At 39.3% G+C, this 19003-nt stretch overlaps 1 protein-coding gene across 1 annotated transcript in view; it reads right to left on the reverse strand.

The window, feature by feature from the left end:
* Positions 1-2683: 2683 nt before the first annotated feature.
* The window catches only part of Atrnl1 (attractin like 1), a 427123-nt gene continuing 410803 nt past the window's right edge, over positions 2684-19003 (reverse strand). Inside the window, exon 29 of the mRNA XM_048338181.1 lies at positions 2684-4577. Within this exon, the coding sequence (XP_048194138.1) occupies positions 4456-4577 (122 nt within the window). The 3' untranslated portion in view covers positions 2684-4455. The remainder of the gene's footprint in view (positions 4578-19003) is intronic.

Raw genomic sequence — 19003 nt, forward strand, 5'->3', positions numbered from 1 at the left:
TGAGCCAAGTGTCACTGGGCATGGTGGTGCAAATGCTGGGGAAACTCGAGATTACGAGTTCAAAGCCAGCTTGGGAGATACGCAGTAAGACCCTGTCTCAAAAAAACCAAATCTAAAATCAACACCCCTTTTCCTTAAAAAACAAAACAAAACAAAAAACAAAATCAAGAACAAAACTACATTTGGCAATGAGAAATGGAAGAGCCACTGTTTTTATTTCAATAATTCAAGTCTTGATTAATAGCACAGTATATCTCAAAATGTTGGCTTTTTAAGGCAGCTTTGAACTTTCATACAATCTGTTCTAAACTCAGGCATGCACACCTGGGCCATATATACTGACAGTATCTGTGATCCTAACATTTCATTTAAAAGAATCTGATAAAACAAAAATGTAAAGTGTATCCTATAATGAAAACACGGATGAGCACCAACCAGATGGCTTGTATTCCTTGGGAAATTATTTAAAGCATTTTGAATTAGAATGATAGCTTCATTATCTAAAGAACTCTCACTGACTAGAGATAAAGGCTGCTCATTGGTCCAATCTTAGGGACACACGGATGTCCCTAAGGACCACTGGTAAGAATCATCCAGGCAAGAATCACTGAGAAGCACAGCACATATTCTACAGGGCCACCCTGTTTCCCTTCTGAGCCCTAAGAGGAGGAATCTGAACCAATCTGGGGATGTCTTATGATCAAGCTCCAAGCTCACCCCAGTAAACAGCAAATAGGTTTTGGAAATACATCTTCTAAAAGGTGTAGGAGGGTAAAATTACTTCATTTGATCCACTGTCATTTTTAACAGCCCATATAAAAATACAAAACACTTTTAAAACCACCGTTTTCTGCCAACTGAAAAAAGATCCCTCCCACAGGACAACATCCAGGAAGCACTGAGGCTGCCTCGCCTGTTTTGCATGTGAATGGTGACAACTGATGTTCCCCACTAAATGTCAACAGGGAATTTAAAGAGGCTTAGCTAAACTGCCTAGATTTAGAGTCAACACTCAAAAAATGGACTCAAATGTCAACAGTACTTTGTTGTTGTTTTTTTTTAGAAATCTCTATGTTCTAGAAAGATAAGAAATTAAGATATACAGGAAGTTTTGTTTTTTTTTCCCAAAAACCTAGCTATGGTGAAGAATTGGATGGAAATTAGTAGATGGGTGAATAAGAGCAGCAGGGGACTATGACACGCAGGGTGCTGCCTGGACTGTCCTGGGGCAGCTACTAGCATCAGGACAGTGGTACTAGGTGGCACCGGTCTCTCCCTTCACAGGTGGACCATCAGAAGGTGACCGCATCCCGCACCTACAGGTTGCTTCCAGTGTCTGTGTCTAACCTGCCTACCAGGTTGTTCTCTAAATGACCCCCAGGTGTGCCAACCACATCTTCACTTCTATCTTACTGACATCAAATGAAGAGATACAGGGTAGTAGGGCAAGTATTGACTCTCTACTTAAGGACTTCCTATCTGAAATTTTTCTATTGAACACAACTCCAAAGTAAATATTTATTTTCCTTCTTTGTATATTACTCCAAATACTTCTCATTCATTTAAAAATTTATGAGACTCTTAATTCTCCTAAAGTATATTAAACCAATCTACAACCAGAAGTACATTCATTTTCTCCAAGAACTTTCTAGTTGTCCAAATAGTGTCCCCATGGTTAATTTTTTAAAACTCCATTCTGTTTTAAACAATTTCTTTTCATAGTTGGTGGAATAAGGAATCCTAAAATGTGAAGTCAGTTATACTGAAATGATCAGAATTATATTAAACTAAGTTTTCAAGAGAAAACTGCTAACTTCTCAAAAACTGTCTAGACACATGTTGACTGAATTCTTAAAAAATGAAAGCATTGGGCTGGGAAAGTGGCTTAGGTGTAGAGTGCTTGCCTAGCATGCATGAAGCCCTGGGTTTGATTTTTCTGTACCACATAAACAGAAAAAGCCAGAAGTGGCGCTGTGGCTCAAGTGGCAGAGTGATAGCCTTGAGCAAAAAGAAGACAGGGACAGTGCCCAGGCCCTGAGTTCAAGGCCCAGGACTGGCAAGAAACAAACAAAAAAGAAAGCATCAAGTTTAAAATGGTTGGACTGAGTAGTGTTGGGGACGGGGCAAGACACAGATTCACAGTGATTATTCTTAATCTTTTATCTATCAGTTAAAAAAAAGCTTTGATAAGAGTATATTGCCTAACCAGCCACAGAGTTATGAATATTTGTCTCCGAAAGGTATAGAATGACTTCAATGAACAGATTCAAGATGGATGAAACTTAACAATTAGCAACTTGACACAGTGATTTTCTTAGCCTCTAAAAATATAGCTGAGATAAGAATTTCCATACACATCTATAATGTTTTTGTATTGTTGCAAAGTAAGCATTCTCTGGTAGTAACTGATAGAGAATTAAACAAGTTGGGTACTTGCTTTATTTTAAAGTAATTATGTCTCTGTAAAAACCATTTTTGTCAATTTATTCTTCCATGAGAAAACACAACACTTAAAAGGTACAAAAAGATGATAAAATTACTTTTTTTTTTTTTGGAGCCATTCATAAACCTAGTTCACTGGTTTTGTGTGAGAGAGACAGTGACTCAGGGAAGTAAAAACAATTAGCCCGCCCCTCCCTGACAAGCCACAGGCTGGAGAGAAAATGACTAAAACTACTCTACAGATTTGTCTTATTTTTAATGCATAGAAAATAGCAAAATTGTCATGCCAACACATGGGATATATACTACAATTCATAAATGCCTAATTATCAAAATAATGATATAGTCATGGCTAGATGCAATCTAAAAATCTAAGATGCAGCTACATATTTTATGACCATTCCTTTATATATTACAGTCAGTCCTCATCAAAATTGGCTGACTATATGTATAGTGGCATTTGAAATAAATATTTAATATCACAATAGGGTCATATTCTGCTACTGTACAACCATGGCATGCATAACTAGGCATGAAGCTTAAGGTGTCATTACTTTCCATAATCCCAAGAGCATGAAAGCACATATTCAATACTAAACATCAATTAGGTTTAAATGACTTTCATATTAAACAAAACTATATCATATACAGCAGCTTTGGATATCTGTCATTGTTCTTATATATCCTGTAGTCAGTCACCTTGAAATGAAAACTGTAATACCAAACCAGATCTGTTCATGCAACTGAACTTTGTTCAATATTAGGACACAAGTGATTTCGTACTCCAGTGTGGAAGCTGTTTGATTTGACTTTTCCTTTCTGCCATAATTCATAGTTCTGACTCATTTAAGAGTGGGCTGAATGTGGCCAACGATAACCTTATTTTGAAACTGCAGACTTCCTTCATGACGCTGATGTGTGACTGCGAACAGGGATCTTGCTGCTTGCAGACAACACTCTTCTTGGTTTCAATTCTACATGAAGTAGGTGGCAGGAAGTATCTTGGAAAGCATTGCCTCTAAAATACATTTCATAACATTTGTGAAAGGTAAATGATATCTAGCAGCTAGATGACGAAGGCCAAAAGAAAAGGATGTGTTCCTATAAGAATGTAGGGGGATCATTTAGATCTGGTCCAATGATTCCTAGGCAATTAAAAGGACCACACTGGAGGAGAAGTTCGCACTCTCCAGCCACGATTTCAGCTCTTTAGGTCATGATATGGGAGGCTGTTCTTGGAAGGAGGGAGAAATTGATTGCTGGACAGGATTTCCATGCTCTATCAGCTCTGATAATGAGTTAGGCAGTTGGCACAGACAACAGGAATGTCCTCTACATCAGAATTCTAATAAACCTCCTGTGAAGTTGTGCACATTTACCCACACGAACTCATGCAGTCTATATTCCAGTTAGAGAGAAACTGTTATGTTCTTAAATTGAGTTTGGACATGATATGGTCATATGAAATACTGAAACACTTTATCAACAACCTACCAAATCAAAATCTTGCTTTCACATTTACAATGCAATAAAACAGCATTTAAAGTCATTACAATTTCTTCATTTCCTATTCATATACAGGTAACTTGTTTACTAATTAGGAAAAAACTGTACAGTTCTCATCATTTTAGCATTATAAAATGTCTTTCCTAAAAGCCTTGGGATATAAACAGTTGATTTATAGGAAGAACATATCTTTTTCTGCATTAAGAAAGAATATACATCTCTTATTCCAGAGTAATTTAATGTTAGCTATGATAATCCTAAAATAGTCAAGAAATCAAAACCAAAACACCAAAACCTCTGACCTTATCACCTGTGACCATCACTACTATTTCTTTTTATAAAACTTAGGAACATTCTTTGGCCACTTGGGACACTGCCCAGAGGGAACTGTACTTGGGCTCTGGATCATAAGACACTGGCCTCTGAAACCTGAGACCACAGAACAGCTTTAACGGAAGCCATTTGCAAAGAAAATCAGGACAGAATCTCTAGGCGTGGTTTCCATTCTCAGACACAAGTTCCTTGACGTGTGGACAGATGTTTTCGATTTCGGACGCCGGAAGTCTTGTCTTTATTCTCTGAAGCCTTCTGTTGTGAAATGTCTATCAGGGCACTGGCAATAGCGAGGCCTAGAAGGAAAGGAGAGAGGTGTTTCAATGCGTATTTGGACATTGCTTGGATGGGTGACCGTGGTGGCTTTGAGTCTTGCTTCCTATGGTTTTACGTTCAGTCATGCAATGTCTAGTCGGACATTAGTTATGGAGCAGAAAACTCACACATGAAGAACAAGGATGTAACAAAATTAGTACATGGTAACCTTGGACAATCAAATTCAAACATCATGCTCAGCTGTGCCCCACACTTTAGTTTCTACGGCTAAACATGAACACACTTTTCTCTGGATGTGCCAGACATTTTCAGTGTTATTTATAAGAATCCTTATATCAAGATTTTTTTTTTAAATGAAGGGCAGTTTTAGTCTTAAGGAAAAATTGAACTAATGTTGACATGTAGTTATCAAGTGAAGTCCATAGTTTGTGTTAGGGCTTAAGTCATTGTGTTGTGTAGATCCAAAAGCTTTAGGAATGCAAAATTCCCTGCACTCATCCCCAGAGTACCAGTCATAGCCCCACTGTCCTGAAAGGCGGCCCTCCCCTCAGCCTTGCCCTCCCTGAACCTGCCACCAGCCCCGGATCAGTGCTTAAAGACTCTCCAGGTTTCTTTGCTCTGGATATTGTACAGTTGGAATCAAAGGGTGTATGCAGCCCTTGAGCCTGACTGCTTTCACTTAAAAACATGCATTTGCCTTGTGTGGACACTCAGTGTCCCCCAAGGCTCCTGCGTTAAGGACTTGGCACTTGTGTTACGGTCTGGAGCACTGCTGTTAAGTGGGAGGATGCTTTGGAGGTGAGCCTAGGGGGAGGTCCTTACTAGACTGCAGTGGTGTGCCCTTGAAGAGATAGTGGGGCCCAGCTCCTTTCTTTTCTGTTTTACTCCTTGGCTGTCCAGCTACAGTGCTTGTGCTCTTGCCATCCAATCCCCCCAACAAGAGTCCCAAAGCAACCAAGCTGTCTGATTTGAAACATCTAAAACTGTCAAACACAATACATGTTTTCTTTTTGTAACTTGATTCACTCAAGTTGCCTATGCCTTTTGTGGGGGGGGGGGGCGGTGGGGGAGCTTGATAACTGATTTACTTTTACCACTGAAGAATACTCTGTTATATGGACATACCATAGCTTGATTTTTTTCCTCTATGGGAGTACATGTTAACTTTTAGCAATTATGGATACAACTCTTTTTCTTTTTTTTGGCCAGTCCTGGGGTTTGGACTCAGGGCCTGAGCATTATCCTTGGCTTCTTTATGTTCAAGGTTAGCACTCTGCCACTTGAGCCACAGCTCCACTTCCGGCTTTTTCTGTGGTGCTGAGGAATCGAACCCAGGGCTTCATGTATGTGAGGTGAGCGCTCTACCACTAGGCCATATTCCCAGCCCCTTGATACAACTCTTTATAAATATTTGTTTCCAGGTCATTGTGTTTGCTAGGTCATATGCTACACTCTTGTTATAACTTTTTAAGAAACTGCCAAAATGCCTTCCAATGTGGCTGTTACATTCTAGGTGCCAACTAGCAATGAATGAAAATTCCTTTTGCTCTATGTCCTCACCAGCATTTGGTATTTTTCAGGATTCTGGATTTTAGCACTTCAAATTGGTTTTAATTTTTAGTTTTGTAATGACATGGATGCTGACCATTCTTTTGATACCTTTTTTGGTATTTGTCTTCCTTCCTTAGTAAGGTATTTATTCAGATCATTTTGTCCCTTTGTATTGGGTTGTTTTCTTATTAAGTTTTAAGGGTTTGTTTGCACATTTTGGATACCAGTCCTTTATGAAATAGGTGCTTTGCAACTGTTTTCTCCCATTCAATGGCTTTCATTTTTCCAAGCTGTTTTTAGAAAGAAGAATGCACCTTGAGGACAGTATTGTAGAAGATCAACAACTTATTAAAATTTAGCTGTGTTCTTAAGTACAAAAAAAAAAGACTTTGAATATCATGTAACCACAGAAGTGAGAGGTCTGTAGCTATTACAGGCAATTAAAAGAACATTGTCATGTTATACCACTTAATTTTGTAGCATTGTTTATTGATTGACAGGCACATTCAGAAGATGTACCAAATTTATAAAAGCAATGGCGTAACAGATTCCCACGCTTATCATAGCTGCACACGAAGCACTTTAGTTTTTGTTGAGTCCTATAATTCTTGAATAAAACATGATGTCTCAAATTTCATACTACACCCAGGGCCAGACTGTGTACATTGTTTAAGAAGAGGTCACCAAAGGACTGCTGGCTCACTTCCTTGCTCCAAGGTCTTGAACACATACTTGACTGCCAAGTGAGATGACCCACTGAGTTCTTTCTCACAGACATCTTATGTATTTGTTGCTTTTAGAGGAAAACCTTTATTTTGGATTTTAGCTCATATAAGATGTCATTGAATTCTTTGATTTGGGGTCAATTTATTCTACAGAAGCTTTAAACACAATCTGTTGAGAATAGAACCTCAGAGATTTATGAATAGAAAGAAATGCCTATGACAGCCAAGAGCACTGTAAGAGGAAGCTCATCCGGCCTAGCCAGGCTGGGAAAACAGGAGCGGGCTGGGTTCAGAAAGTCTGAAAAAGTCACACATGGGCGAGCAGAGTAAGGCCTGCTTCCAGAGACTGTGAGACTTCTTCAAAGAAAAGTCTGGTGATCTTTGATCCATTTCTGTGCATAAATAGATGATAGAAGCCTGAATGGTAAGCAGGTCTATGTTTAAGACGTTTAGCAACAAAAAGAGACAAGTTTATCCCTATACAGAAGGAGCAGTGACAGATAAAAATACCCGGATGCTCGTGGCTCTAAGAGTACGTGTTTGACATTAGAGGAAAAAGAGAAACGGAGCCTCAATTACCTTTCAAAACATAAGAGAAAGTATTTGTGGAGAAGGAGAAATTTATGGTGCTAGAGAAGGAAGCTATTAGGAAATTACAGTAATCACTGGCTAGGCTAATAATTACTCACATTTACCTTTAAAGTTTGCTCCCAAAGTAACTCTTTCAGAAAAGAGTTTCTTAAAGATAAAACAAGTTCAAAGTCTAAATAAAAATTGCATGCTTGCCCTTTGATGAGCACATGGGAATTTCTGAAGTCTTAATGCAGATGTCTTAACCACTTATTCTGCTGCAAATAGTTATTTTCTTGTTTCTTTACTTGATGGAGGTGAACAGCATGAACAAAAATGAGCTGGACTTATGCTAAGTGAAGATTCACTTCAAGCAGACCTTAAGTTTCCACAGAACTCTTGGCATACTGCTGTCATAATTTACAACTTCCTGCTATCTTACCCTTGTCACCTTCTTGTCCAGAGACAGCCCAATATGACTGCTAACATAGGTCTCCTTTAATATGGACAGAGACCACTTATACGAATTTCAGTGGTCACAACATCCAAATATGAAATCATGTTACTCATTAAACTACTGCATGGCTTTGCCCAAAGAAGCTTTGAAAATAACATTTTCCATTTACATGTGGCTGCAAACATTGTTTCCCTTACCGTAGATAAAGCGCCAGGAAATAAGTAAACAGTTGGAGTTGCCAAAACAGGAAATTCTATGCTAATTCACCACAGGTCACAGTATCTTTGTGTTTTAGGGTATATGAATTCCATCACCTAAGTAAAGCTCTGATTGACTCATGATCCTGAAGCTTAGGAATAACGCTCATAATTCAGAAACCGTATTTCAGTTCTTAATTTACAAATAAAATTGGAAATCATGCTTATCTTTGATGTGATGGCCTTTTGCGCTTGTCTGTGCAGATGTAACAATGCAGGGCATTTCAGGTTCGGGGTGAATGGCATGAGGATGCCAGAAACCTTGCTGGGCCAAGCTCTTGGAGCATCGCCCTGTGCACTGGAGGAGGCCTCTCAGGGCTACCTTTAGCGTTAAGTTTGGGCGGTTTACCAGACCGCTCATCACATGATTCGTGTCTACTGTAGCAGCAGCGCAAACCAGCACTGATCACATCCAGTTTTTAGAGAGGCTGGCCATACGAATCAGGCTAGTGCCAGAAAGAAGTTTGGATCCGGAGGGTAGGGAGGCCCTGGGTTTTATACAAGCTGGTGTCACACACACACACACACACACACACACACACACACACACACGTTATTAATCAGAAAGGCAAAGGACAGATGGGAGTGACATCAATTCCAGGCCAGGGGTACAACTGCAAAAGTACCTTGTGGGCTTTCTATTATCCATCCAGATAGCCCCACCTGGTTTGCCCAAGCCCACATTATGAATAGCACAGTAATCATAATAGCTGTGTGTGTGTATCAGCCTCACATTTCTCTGTCTTCAATACAGGGTAGAGTTTGTTTACAATTACCAGAAATCCTTAAGTTCTCTTTTCATGCATGAGAGGGCCTGGAATAATAGTGAAGAAGATAAACAAGGTCTCTTTCTCTCTGCATTGAATAGGGTAGGGCACACTACTCATTAAAGGAGGTAAGGGGTGAGGAAACAATTTGTTATTTCTTATCATTGTACTTGAGCACATTATTATTCTATGGAATCTTATTTATTTCAATTGATAAAAAAATCAAGATACCAGCTCTTTGGAAAAGACAATATTACCGTCCTCAATCTCTTATTCATAACACTAATGTGTCAATGACACATGGCCACATCTTATATACAAACAGGACCAGAGCAGCAGCAAGCTGCTCAGCCCTTTATCTCCCAGAAGCAGCCTTCTGTAAGTCCCACTTGTAGGAATGATGAACTTCTGGCATCCAAAAGAGACTAGAGACAATTACTGTTATTAGTCACTACTATTTCTGGTAACACTCTGTGGTTGAAACACTGAATCTAGGTCTTCATGTTGACAGCTTTCCTAACTCTGTCATACAGTCAACTTATATCTAGTAATGACTACATTAACCAATTCCACTAGCCTGCTTACAACTTCCCTAAAGCCAACATGCTCCCATGCAAACAAACCCCAACCTTCTCTGAAACTTTTCTCTGCCTCCTCTAGTCTTTGCCAACACAGAAATGGTGGTGGCAGACTCTCTTGCTCTAGTCCTGGGAAGAAATAGCTTTTCATTGTTTCCATTTTTGTTGGTTTGGGTTTGTTTACACACAAGCAAATGCAGAGATAAGATTAATTTGAGCTCTTTCTCTGGTTTTAAAAGATATGAAATAGGTTCTTTGTGCTGCCCCTTGCTGCCTGTGCTTCTCCTGGTGTGGACTCCCCCAGGTTTTTCCCTGTAGGGAGTTTGGCAAGAACAACCTGAGGCCTTGTGCCATTGGCTGAAGTGTTCCTCCTTCCCAGTCAGAGCCTGCGCAGTGGTGCGGGTGGACGGCTGCTGGAGTTCCATTAAAATCAGGTCACTCCAGAAGATCATTTTTCAAAACGTCACACAAATCATCTGATGAAATCCACTTATTGTGTTCTCTAGGCCTAGCATAGTTTCTTGTTATCAAAGCAATACAATTAACTGGGGGAACAATTCATTATTTTAGACTGGCGGTCTAAAGGAATTTCATTTACCATGTCAAGATGATGCACCATCGCTGCGGGCTAGCAGAATTTACATCAAAACATACCGGTGGATTCAATAAAAATGCTGGGGCTTAAATATTTATTATAAGCTTTACCTCTTTGCACTTTTAATTCTTAAATACCAGATGCTATGACATTTAGATTATTTAAATATGAAGTCTAAACCACATAAGCAATCTTCTGTGTCCTCTTGCATTGCCCCAAGCCTCTTGTCGCTTTGCACTGGTTAGTGATGTGTGCACTAGGGCTGTTTGCACTGGGGCCAAGGAGTAGAGACCAGCGGCCGCTCTGGGCCACCCGGGTGGGGCAGGCGGGCAAGAAAGTAGAATCCTGTAGAACCACCAGGATTTCCTTCAACAAATGTCTTAACAGGGATGGATGGCAAAAGTTAAAGCACAACTATTTTGTAAGTAAATAGAAAATGTACTAAAAAACAAAGTCAGACTTTTACCTGAAACTTTATAGAGAAAAAGTGTGGATATATTTGCCTTCTGGAGTTAAAGAATGCTGTTTCTCTAAACATACTCAAACATGCATTAATGAAAAAGGACCATATATCCCTAACAACTAAATATTTCAGTGGCAAATATATCTCCTTAAATCATGACATTTGCTACGGTTTAAACCAGCCATGAGAAATAACTTAGTCATTGTTAGTAAAACTAGTTTTCTCTAATGGAAGTGAAGTGGTAATAGTAGACTCCCAGCAGTAACAATCTAATCATAAAATTACTGATGTGCGATTTTTTTTACAATTATGCAGAAAAATTAATAAGTACAGTAATAAAACACTGCACCTCAAATGCAATTGCCTTGGAAAGAACATTCCTGCTTTATATACAAACATAGCACTTCCCTATTACATTGGAACAAAAGCCTTAGAAAAGTCATTCATTTTGAAATGCTCTCCTCCCAAGTCTGTGTAAAAGCAGGCACCACTATATATTTTAATTTTCCAGGAAAACAGCTTCATTAGGCGTGAAAGGTTAATTGCAGGTTTAAGTGGAGTTCAGGGAACGGTGCGGGGTCTGGAGTGAATTGCACAGTCTGCTTCGGGAAGACTGAATGAGTGCTATAAACTGTTTGCCCTGCTGAAATGTTTTACTACCTCATTTACTATCTGTCTTCTTTTACTGCTTGTATTTGTAGTTCTTCTAAACCTTTAATGGCTACAGTTTTATTTCACTGTAATCAGATTTAAATGGAAATACCATGCTGGGATGTTTAAATGTTTTCTCTCTGATTGTATATAGCTACATGCTACTGATCAGAGCCTTGGCTATCCTTCGCATGATTAAGAAAGTGACTTTGGCAAACTTTGATGTTCCATAGACTCTCAGCATTGTGCAGACTTCCATTTAACATTCAGAGTGGCCACCCTGCCAATGTGAAGCTGGGCTCGATGAATAATTAGGAAATATGCATTTCCATTTTAATTTATCTGTTGGAAGGCTAGCACAACTGAAGTCATTATTAGGCAAAACTCCAAAGGTTACATTGTTGAATAAAAATTGAAATACTTCAAGTGCTCAAGACACTGGAATGACAAATGGACTAGTCATATTTGTCTGGGAGTTTAAGGCCATGTTTTCTTTTCACCTACTAAAAACCATTGAAGACTACAGATGCCAATGTTTAAATAAAAATGATCATTGTGTTGAGGTTCTAAAGTTTTGTTTGACCCTCAATGTGTCAACATATGTTCTAATTTTGCTTAAAGCCACAGTGTCCAAGTGGTAGGAAATGTAATCATGGGAGAATCACAAACATCTTATTCATCAGTCTGTGACATGGCTAGAATGTGCCAAGTAAATCAGGGCCAGTTTAATGCAAACCCTCATAGTTCATAAAGCTCCTTTTAGATCTCATCAGTTCTAATTTTAAGTACATAGTAGAAAACTTTGCTCAGCTCATTTATTTTGTCTTTTAAAAAAATAATAGAGTCACAAACACAAAATACAAATCACCCATCACCTTCCACGCTGGGAAGTAAATTTGGAACTCAAACGAGAACTCTTTTCCTAAGCCAATTTTGGAAGGCATATTCTAGTACCTTCTTCCTTCAATTAACAACATTGCTGGGCTTCACTTCATTCAACAAGCGTTTATTGAGTGTCTACTGTATGCCAGGCACTGCTCTTGTCCTTAGGGTTTAGCAGTGAACAATACACACAAAATACCAGAGATTCTGTACCTCATGGAGCTTGTATTATCATGCAGAAAGCATATGCATTACTTGATCTAGTTATGCTAAAGATAAAATGTAAAGGACTTAGAAAAGTGCCTAAGGCATATTAGCTCAAAATATGTCAGTCATTGTTGTTGTCGTCCTAGTCGTAGTCCTTGTCATCGTCGTCGTCATCATCATCATCATCATCATCATCATCATCATCATCATCATCATCATCATGTGAAAAGCTTGGAGCAAACTAGGAAACACTAGACATAATAGTGAACCCTGAAAGGGTTGCCTGTGCTATTCACTTATTCAGGATATAGCAGGATACTGTTGTGGGTTGGAATTCTAATGTGAGGGGAAAATAGCTGGAAAGACAGACTCAAAGATTCCCAGACAGTATCAACCCAGACAGCATTGCCAGTAAGCTGATACTATGTTCATTTTTCTGGCTGAATTATCCTGATGCTGTAATAATAAAATTGAGAATGAGCTTGTGAAGATATAGGACTTAGTGACTTATATGTGCTGCCCACTCATTAGGAAATGTGAAAATAACTGAAATAGTGACAATGGCTAAATAGAGGAATGACAACATTCTACAGAGAAAGCAATATTTATATTAATACTGCTTGTTATTAGAAATATGACTAATTAACTTTTCTACAATTCTCAGAGTTGAAGCATGCTTTCTTCATTCATTAATCTAGGTTGTTCCCCCAAACTATTTTGCTGAAGTGGGTCAAGGGACTATTTTTATCTTGGTTTCACAGATGGCCAAAAGTGAGGCAGAGAGGGAGTAAAAGAGTACTTTAGCTCACACAGCTGGTGGGGTGCGGGGACATAAACCCAGGACTCCAGGTCCCTTTTCTTGTGCTCTTCTCACTTTGCAGCCAGAAGAAGGAAACAGAAGCTTGAGTCTAAGTACATATCACTGAATCTTGAGCCAAAAGGGCAAGAAGGTAAAAAAACTAGAGTTGAAATCAGTGGATCTAACATTTATTAATGCTGATGGCAATAAAGTTACTATAGAAAAATAACTACTTTGCTGCCATCCATTGAAAACGTGCTAATAGCCAGCACTGTCAGGAGTGGGTAACAGCAGAGGCCGAGCTCAACAATACGGTGAGGCATCTTCCAGGTGGTGTTGTGGTACTCGGTTGTCCTAAGTGAACATCAAGGTGAGACAAAGATACACAGGCCCTGGAATTTGCTGATAACTGCACAGGCACAAAGAAAGATAGAGACCTAAGGTGTGTACGTGAGTCAGAGATTCCCACACAGGGTAGCCACTGAGCTGAGAATCAAATGATGAGAACGAAGTAGACACATGAACACTGGCACGAAGGCATGGTGTGTTCTGGATAGAAGGAATGCACAGTTCAACAGTAGAGAGGAAACACGATGGGGGAAAGTTCAGCATGTTTGCTGTGGGCAGAACAATGGGAGAGTATGGGTGAGAAGGAAAGCAGAAAAGTAGGCAGGAAGGGTCAAACGAGAATGTGAGTTTCTTAATTTGCAAGCCAGAAAGTACCATGGAATGACTAAATTTTTGGAAGACACAATCAGGATTTTATTTCAAAGAGATACCTCAAGGGCAGCATGAGTATAGGAGGTGGGGGAGGGGGGAGACTTTTATTACACTGGAGAAAGAAGTAGCAATATAAGGAGAGAAGGAGATGCACAGGAAAGGTATTTAGGAGATTACTATGGGAGAAAGAAAGAGGACAGATTCCAGCCTCCACGTGTCTGGCGGGTACATTCCAATATTATTGATTAGCATATGATGGGAAATAAACAGCTAGGCCATGTGGGGAGGCAGTGGCTCATTTGTTTGATTCTAGACATAGCAAGTTTAATGATGTGGGAACAGCTCAGTGAGGTTGTCATATTGGCTATACAGAGGTAGAACTCATAAGTGAAATCTATCTCAGAAATGTAGCCTGGCTCGGAGACTCTGTAATGGTATACATGGGTCGTGTTAACTGTTGCAATGGCCAATGCTTATAAACTCAGTAGTTTATTAATGAAATCTAAGTTTATGTCTCAGAATACAGAGTTTATGCCTGGTGTCAGGACATATAGAGGTGGGGGAAGGAAAGGAGTTTGGATCCACGTGCTGATAGGTGACATGGTTTCCATCTTCAACCCAGGCCTTCCACGGTTGCCCTGAGCACTGACATCTAATTTGCAGGTGTGATGGGGGAATTCTGGAAAGGTCCACTTGTCTATGGGTCAGTAAAGCTCAGTACAGTCTCTCAAAGCCATGGCAAGTGCTGCTTTCTGACAACACCTTTGCTACTGGGCTGGGGTTGGGTGGTATGCTCAGATCAGTGGGGAGCAGCAGGCTTTGCACTAGCCTTTCTCTAGCAGGAAGGAAAGAGTAGAATACCGGAAGAATCGAGTGGAATACAAGTGAAGAGGGCTGATGGTGTACAACATAAGCGCTCCCAAGGATCCAGGAGACAGTCAGACAGAGATCCTGTTTCTGTTTGGAACAAATAGCCCCAAATTCCATGGCAACTCCAAGCCAGCTGAACTTGTGGCTTCCAAATTTTTCCTGACTTGAAATTCAGAGCATCCCTTGAGAGATTTCTCTTGGAAGGACGCTGGAGTGGGTGGTTGCTAAGGTCACTTCTGGCGCTACAAATTTATGACTGCAGCTGCTTTCCTGCAGCAAGCCAGTGGCAAGGTCCCAGATTTTGTGGCCGTCCCCCTCACATGGGCTCTCATGTGGCAGCAGAAGTCAGCGGATTGATGGGTTCAAGAAATTGCATCTAGAAATGGGCCTTTTACTTGCGAAGACTTAACGTTCTTCTATTACTCTTCCAAGTAATGCTGGAGGTAGTCAGGTGGGGTTCTAGGATGCCAGTTCATCAATCAGGAAACTGAATGTGAGTCTTAGCTCAGAAAGGCAAAGAGGCTGGGAGGGTCAAAGTGCAGTATCCATCTTAGGTCAACAAACAGGCTGGTAGATTTTGTTTATTTTTAAATCTGGTGTGCTGATGGTTTACAGTTTGGCACAATTTTGTCTTTATAACTCTGCTAACTTTTTTTTTTTGGATTGAGATGCTTTTAAAGGATTGTTTACTTTTATGTCCCACATTTTGTGTATTTTAGTAAGATAAATGTTCTATAAAAATGCTACTTGAATGAGAATGAAACAGTGTACATACAGCTTATACTCTGATGCAAACACAGGTCTCAGGCCTGCTTTGCCCTAAAGGCATTTGGAAGAACTAAGCCACCATGATAGATTTCTCTCATCCCTTACTCAGAGAAGCTAAGGAGGGCATGGGAGAAATAGGACAGACCAGGTGCAAGAATTCGAGCATCAATGGGGTTGTAGTTTTATGTTGTCCAAGAATGACCCAGGAAAGCCAATCCTCCATGTACAACTGTGCTCCCAACATGTTAACCCCCTTCTGAAGGAAGGCACAGGCTGCACCCAGAGAATGGGAGCCCGACTTGATCCATACCACTTTTCAACAGATTTCAAAATCTGAGCCTGTGTGTATGAGATTGACAAAAACCAAAAACAGCTGACATACTGGCTTGGTGTCAGAGCTAGTAACCAGCTCTCCCCAGATGTCCCTAAAAGAGCCTTTTAGTATTTGAAACCAACTCTGGAAATCCCAAGTTCCCTTAGCTCCTGAAAGAACTGCTTCAGTTCACCTTCTGTGTTCTCATCTCTCCGGAAGCTTCTGCAAAATTCTAGCTGTCAGAAATGCTTTGTGCTTGTTTTGAGCTCATCTATGTATTTACAAATTAGATGATAATTTTATATCAAGCTTTAATCACATCACTATTTCCCATAGCGTTTGTGTGAGAGAGTGGAGACAGATATAAGGCTTACTCTTTCCTATAGTACAGATGGGGCAATGAACACTAAAAGATAAGCTATCAACTGAGACAATGAACTTTCCTATTTCTCAAGGGAGTAGTCCAGCTCCTTTAAATTCATAGCAGTCATATTTTTTAAAGTTCAATGATAAAATAAATAGAAAATAGATAACTATCACTGCAAAGTCAGAATATTATTTTTTTTAACAAACTCTCTTAGTAAAACAATGCTTTTATATACAACAAATCATGGAAAAAATGGGAGGTTAGAAATTTAGGTAAAATTATGCAAATCCTTACTTCTAGCCCTTTAGATAAAATAGAAGGAAAATGCTACAGAAAATTATGATTTTTCCCCATTCATATTATTATAAATTGCTTGGACCTCACCAAAGTTATTACAGATAAAAGCCAAAGGCATTTTTAACACAAACGGAGGTGCCTTTAGCCAAACTGTGCTGACAGACAAGGCAGGTAGTTGAGCAGTGTATTTCTCAAATCAGACTTGAAACCTTTACTTGGATGTTTGTTATCTCATCCAAAACCTTGATAGTTAGTGCACGTACTCTCCAGTAACTCAAGAAACTTCTTGGAAGTAGTTTGTTTAACTGACTTCCTTTAATCTAATAGAGGCTGGTAAAAGGAATCCTTCCTCCTCAGCAGCAATTTTGAGAATCTGACTGAGTGGGTCTCATAAATGCTGACCCTGGTGGGTGAGAAACAGTATCATTTTGGTCCACTTTGCCATTGGGAACAACAAAAGTGGCCTTTGAGCTACTGTAAATTGAGAGTCAGCACTGGTAGGGACCTTTCAAATTCTGCAGGCCAGTAAATCATGGAGAAATCTGACTTCTGAGTGATCTGAAGTTTTCTCATGTTATAATCAGGGGGATAAACACTGCCCTGTGTTCATTCCCAGCTATCTCCAGGCAGAAGAGCATCTCACTCAGGGCTTTCATCAGCTCTGAGAGCCATACCTCTAGTGAGTTTCCAAATTCGCCTGCACAAGGAATACCTTGTTCAACTGCAGGGTCTTCATAGAGTGGTAATGAAATGGGTTAAGAGATAGATGAGAATAGAAATTCACATAAGCATGTGTCATTACAGAATGCCACTGGGAAGAGAACCAAAATGCCATTTGTGGGACAGAGACTTGGCTTCTTTATTAGGCATATTAACTTTGGATGCCATCTACCTACTTTCAGTAAATGCCTTCGCTGGCACAAAGATGCAAAAAAGTTCTTTTAGGTCAATAATGGAAATTTCTTATGATCAATGGTTGATGAGAGCAAGATCTGACCACTAGGCTCTGAGCTGTTCCATCAAGGGTTTTCAAGTTAGTCTTTCACTGAGGTCTGGGCAAGGGTCCAGGGTACCGCGGCTGCCTCCCATGTTCAGCCCAGTGGTTGATGAGTTACCATAATTAGATGCAAAGATTTCTTTTAACAAATAAAAGACATGATGTCATTGCATCTTACAGGTGTTAAATCTAAGGAACTGGAGTAAACAGTATGACATTATCAGTCTTTGAAAATTATAATTTTACCAGACTTAGTTTTATATGTTCTGAATCCAAATTTTCTTTTATTAAAGGTGGAGAAATGTGGATTTAAATTTTTATTTGCAAAGGTATTTGTAGCTTGTCTAAATATAAATGAGAGGTTTTTGAAATGATAAAAATGGTATATTTACAATCAGCTGGTATTTTTCATTCTCTTATTTTCTAGAAAATACTTTTTTAAGGCATTTTGATGAATTGGGATTATAATAATTAGAAAACAAGCATGTTCCCTCTTACCAAGTAGACATTTTAATTAATTACATTTTATTCTTATTTAACTGATAGCAGCAAGTCAGTTGTTTTACTCTGGTGAAGTACTAATTGAGAAAAGAGAATGGAGATGTAAAATATTGATTATAAGACAATAAGCCAGACCACCAAAAGTCTACCTACCATTTCTAGAGAATTGGAGTAACATGCCAAGATTGAAAAATCAGTATAAAGAGGTAGAGCTTAATATTCATGCCAGGTGCCACTGTCTGTCAGCACTACTTCCAGGACTACTCTGAGTTGAACACTTAGAGCACTCTGTGTGTGAGATTATAAGCAATGTCTCCTGTAATAAATGCTGAATGAGCTGGTTGAAATGAAATGCGATGGCTGTGTCTTTGTACAGAACTACTTTTATGATTAAAGCTGGTCCAAGTAAATATTTTAGCCAAACCTACCGCATTTGGAATTTAATTTTAACTCACATGAAAGCAAGGATTGAATTTTAGGTGGCTGAAAACTACCTGGTTACCTGACTGCTCAGGTCAGTTATGGTGACCTTCACGGCAGGTATGACTAGACCATCTTCTAATGTTTATGACTTAATCTGGATTTTCCAAGCACAGCTTTCATTTGTGTACACCATTAAACAGTGGCATAGCAACTTCTGGGAAAGGGAAAGTCTTAACAAATTTCCAAAATTACCATGAGCTGAGGTAGATAGTTTGGAAATTTTAACTAATTTGGGGGAGAGGAAGGAAACGAAGTATATATCACATGAACATAACTAAAATATGGAATAGTTCAAATGTGAATTGGCCACGTGTAGTCAATTGCAGCCATGTCCCTAGAATCTGGGGTAGAGGAAATGCTCCCTACACTTTCTACAATGACCATGGTTTAGTGTGCAAGAATCTCAGCTATGCCCGTAGAAGGATTTTTGGAACATCAAATGGTGCTTTTACAGTTTCTTTAACCTTTTTTCATACATTCACATTATACTGGCATTTGAAAAATAAGGTGAACTGAAAACAGGAAAAAAGTGTTTTTTTATATATAAAAGCAATCTGCTCAATTTCCCATCTTAACATATTGACATATGCTTTGTTCTAGTATTACTCAAAATTAGCTTTGAGATAAA

This window comes from Perognathus longimembris, chromosome 2, assembly GCF_023159225.1.
Source record: "Perognathus longimembris pacificus isolate PPM17 chromosome 2, ASM2315922v1, whole genome shotgun sequence".
Lineage (NCBI taxonomy): Eukaryota > Metazoa > Chordata > Mammalia > Rodentia > Heteromyidae > Perognathus > Perognathus longimembris.